The following is a 4,903-nucleotide window of genomic DNA, read 5'->3' on the forward strand; positions in this document are numbered from 1 at the left end:
TAGAGGACATTGGACAATGTAGTGAAGGTAAAGATTGTTTTTATATTTGTAAAAATGTGAGGGTATTATTGAATTTTAGGAAGTTTTATTAAATGATACTATTCATTCCGTCTTTTTTACAAAAAAAAAAAAACTATTTTGAAAAGTATGGTATACTCTGCTTTTTATTTTCTATTGTTAGAGGGAACGCAGTTTTTGACAAAGAAAAAAAAACTATTTTTTGGGATGCCTAAATTAAAAAGTTTTTAAATAAGAGTATTGCTATGTAAATTAAATTTGTAAATTTAATTTAATTTTGGCAACTCCAAACTTGACCTTCCAGACACATTCCCCAATTGATTAATTTAAGACTTTATGCATCAACTGTATGGGAAATATCTATACTGATATTAAAAATGGCATATGATGCACAATCGATTAGTTTAAGACTTTATGGATCAACCGTATGGGAAATATCTGTACTGATATTAAAAATAGGATATGATGCACAATGTGATCACGTCATGGGTACATAATTTTCTTGCTGTAATTTTGTAGTTGGTCAAACTTTATGTTGTAATTAAAAAATATTAATGCGCATAAGTGTTTACACGCAAAAGTATTCATCTCGATGTTCCAAGCTTGATTTTTCCCTCGCTCACCATCACTTGTATCCAATACATGTATATATTTTTTTTTTTTTTTAACATGTAACCCAATTTACCAACAACAAATATCCCTCTTTCTTCATTTTTCTTTTTTTCTTTTTAGATTGGACAAACATATCGTGTTTGTGTCATACTCGTTATTTTAATAGATTATGTTGTATCAAATCAATTATCTTAACAAGTTCTTAATAGGTAACCCAATACTAACCAGACTCATTAACAGGTTGTCATGGAACCTGTTATTTGCGTGTAGAGTTAATGTGTCATGCAAGAAATTGTCATGCATAATGTCCAAACCTAACAAACGGATCACGTTCGTGTCGTTCTTGTGTCATATCCATGATTTTAATGGGTTTTTGTAACAACTTGACTCATTAACGAGTTTTTAATAAGTGATTTAATAACGAACTAACTCATTAACGAGTTGATCCAAAGCCTATCATATATAGTCTCTCTGTTTTGCTTGCCTTCTAAGAATCCTCCCCCGTTAAGGTTTTGTGTTCTAATTGGTTTATATTGGAAAAAACAAACAGCGGTACATGCATCGGCTTTTACTTTAAGCAAGTCGAAACAACTTTTTTTTTTTTTTTTTTAATTATCTTTAATTTCCCTTTGTTTTCTGTTTCTTGTTTCCCACATTTTGGTCATGAATGATAATTAATATAATCACGATCATAATACTAATGATATCACAAAGACTGCAATTATGAAATACAGAAAAGTCAAAGGCCAACTCAGTCTCTCCATTTCAATGATCCGAGGGCTGAATAAATTGGAAGCTTAATTGGAAAGGTTGCACACGGCAAAAGGCAGAAACTAAAAGTAATGGTCCATGTGTTAAGGCCGTGAAGATTGCAATTTGCAAGCAGCTACCCTCCTCTCCCTCTTACTTACATGTCACCATAAAACTCATAACCAACGCGTTTGATCCTTCACCAACCATTTTCAAAACCCCAAATAATTACACGTATAAAACCCATCTCTCAAACCTTCTCCAACTTACCACCACCACTTCTTGCTTCTCTCTACTTTTCTCTCTAGATCTGTCTTTGTGATCGATTACGAAGTTATGGAGGTCGGCGCGTGTAGCTCAAGCAGTAAAGAGCATTTATCATCAACCCCACGTCAAAAATCAGATCAAGAGTTCGGCTCTTGTTATGCCCTTCTAAAGAGAGCTGATGAAGAGCACAAAGTAACAACTCAATCTGAAGCAACGGAAGTTGGAGGAGCTTATAGCGTGAGTGCTAAACAGAATTTGTCCTCAAACCGGCACCGTCGCTCACAACAAGAGTGTGGCTCTCGTCCTGCCCCTCAACTGAATCAAAAGAGAGTTCATGATCAAGGGCATAAAGCAATAAACCAATCTAAAGTAATGGACGGAGGAGGAGCTTATAGCATTGGTGCTAAAGAGCACTTATCCTCCAACCCACGTCGACGCTCACAGCAAGAGTTTGACTCTCGTCCTGCTCTTCATTTAAATCAGAAGAAAGTTCAAGACCCCAAAGCAAATGAATCCAAAGTTGTAGCAGCGAATAAGCCTAAGCTTGTGTGGGATTGTGGCAGCTCACTATACGACTCGTTTGAGCTCGACTCGTTCAAACGCCAACTCGACTCGGCCATATCATGCAGAACCATGTCAATGCCTCATCTGTCCGACCGCCGAGCTCCTCCTCCTCCGCCACAACCAGCCACCACAGCCTACACCAAGAAACCCTCATCAAATAAGCTCTCCCGTTCGATTCAAAAGCTCCTGCGCTCTGTGTTCAAGCCTAATAATAAACCAAGTAATAATAACAATTCTGGTGTCGTTCTTAGAATCCAAGATCATCAGCAAGCAAATATCAAGGATGGATTTTACGCTGTCTACGATACAACAGGTGCACTTACGACAATTCCAGAAGTGATTCCTCACGAGTTAGATTTCGGTGGCCTCTCCCCCGAGATTGCGACGTTGGTCAGAAGAACTGGATCGGAGCGATTTACAGCTTCTAGTACTGCTAATATTGGTATTTCATTTGCTTAATTAATTTATATTTTTATTAAATATAGCTGTAGAATATGAATAATACTAATTTTTACACGAGCGCGCGCATATATATATATATATATATATATATATATATAGGGAAGTGTTATTGGTATTTCAAAAATTTCATTCTACACTCTTCACAAGTGTATTTTTCTTTCCTAATATAGAAAATTTAGAGTGTAAAATGAGATTTTTGGAGTGCTAATAACAATTTATATATATATATATATATATATATATCCTATGTGTGTGTCGGTATGTAATACGTTTTTACCTTTTTATGTATATAGTATGTTATAGACTATTTTTTAAATTAATTTTACAAATCATGTGATGTATCACTAGGAAATAAGCACCTTAATTAATACTTAAAATAATAATCCAATCATCAACAATCACGTCATATGTTTACAAAATTTGATTTAAATAGTTGGTTTCCCTAACATTACTCTTTTTGATATAATATAGTAATTTTTTTTCATGGATATGTATGCATGTATGTGTGTGTGTGTACATATATATATATATATATATATATATATATATAGTATATTGGTTCATGAGTTTGGTTCATTAATTTGGTATAGTGTGCTAAGATCCATGCTATTATTTATCATATCGCTTAGGGGTTTAGCAACTTTGACGATTTCATTAATGGTTACCCTAATCTGGTCAATATGTGTGGCTTGGTCAATTAACTCTCTCAAACTTTTATTTGAGTGTTATAATTAGCCTGTTTCGTGATAAAATTAGTTGAAAGAATATCCTCTCCGGATCTATTTTATGAGGATCTCCTAGCCGTTCATCGTATATCGTGCGGTTAGTTTTCATCTGGTATTATTTGTGTTTAATTTTAAATAAAAAAATCAACTGATTTCTGACCGCACGATGCAGAATGAATAATTAAGTTGTGAGAATCCCTAGAATCCCACAATTTGGATTCGGATGGAATCCAAATCCAAATTAATTTACATCTTATTATATATAAGAGTGACAACACGGTAGATATTACTGAAAGCAAATATATATATATATATATATATATGTGTGTGTGTGTGTGTGTGAATTCATGAATTAGTTGGTGATACCACATAAATATTCAACTTTTAGATTTTTGTTCAACCTAAATCCTAAACTTTTAGGTTGCGCACTCTTAACTTTAGAGGAGGATTCTCTACCCTCCTATTCTCATCCATTTTCATTTTCTCCTTTCACACATTGTTTTTTGTCTTATTATATATATAAAAAAATCAATATAAGATGTTAACGTGACTAAATCGTAACCGTTCAAATAAGAAGACAATCTTTCTATTCGTTTATAATAAATTTAGCCTTTGAAAAAAAAAAAAAAAAAGAACCCTCCTCCCTTAACTTTTGCTTTTGTACAGTAGCTATTTTCTTAAATTGATGACACAACTTCGAATAATCCGGGTTTGGTCTGCTTGTTAATTTAGTAACGTTCATATTTTAACAATATAACATACTGTAGCTTGTTAATTTAGTCCGGCTTTGGTTTCTAAGATCATGCAATGAAGCTGCTTAATTAGGGTATTGCTTCTACATCTAGAAACTGAATGTGCCATTATTCTTGGGTCAAAAGGGCTGTACATTCTAGTTTAAAATAATGCTCATTATTGCTAAACTAGCATTAGTGCAAGGGAATTTTGACGAAAAGTTCTCGATACTGTTTACTTTAACGAAAAATCATATTTTTACACTAAAAAGTCAATCCTGGTACTATTCACTATACTTTTTATTTTGTCCTTATTGTTAAAACTTAAAGTTTTCAATTTTTTTTCATTAGTTTTCATTTAGTACAATGGAGAATGAATTGTATAGAATGAATTCACTGTCATCATAACGTCTTGATCTAATAATTAAATTATGCATAAATTTCTCTATGTGTAGCATTGCATTATAATCAAAGACTTCACAACACATAGAACTATTTCATGCAAGTTGCTTCCCACTTCCATGACACCACAAGGTTGCATGGTTTAAAAAGGACAAAAATGGTATACGCACATAATCCATGAGACTAGGTATATTGGAAATTGACGATATAGAGATTAGAGATGGGCAACGTTTAAGGTGTGAGGGTAACTGTGGTTATTTACTCATAACCGTTTAAATTTTTACCCATATAATCATTAACGCGTTGGGTAATTGAATAAATGGGTATAAGATAACCGTTTATAAATGGTTAACCGTACCCATAACCGCTTAC

General features: G+C 33.3%; 1 protein-coding gene across 1 annotated transcript; it reads left to right on the top strand.

Annotated features, from left to right (window-relative positions):
- Positions 1–1,240: 1,240 nt before the first annotated feature.
- LOC125479786 lies at positions 1,241–2,724 on the top strand. The gene has a single exon (XM_048589777.1). The coding sequence runs from the start codon at positions 1,717–1,719 to the stop codon at positions 2,668–2,670; it is 954 nt and encodes a 317-aa protein (XP_048445734.1). The 5' UTR covers positions 1,241–1,716; the 3' UTR covers positions 2,671–2,724.
- The last annotated feature ends 2,179 nt before the right edge of the window (positions 2,725–4,903 follow it).

Source organism: the organism of the source record quoted next, unplaced genomic scaffold (genome assembly GCF_019419815.1).
Source record: "Pyrus x bretschneideri cultivar Hongxiangsu unplaced genomic scaffold, Pyrus_bretschneideri_v1 Contig3, whole genome shotgun sequence".
Lineage (NCBI taxonomy): Eukaryota > Viridiplantae > Streptophyta > Magnoliopsida > Rosales > Rosaceae > Pyrus > Pyrus x bretschneideri.

What these genes read in the sequence shown, in the direction of transcription:
- LOC125479786 (XM_048589777.1), top strand. Translation starts at nt 1,717, where the DNA reads ATGGAGGTCGGCGCGTGTAGCTCAAGCAGTAAAGAGCATTTATCATCA.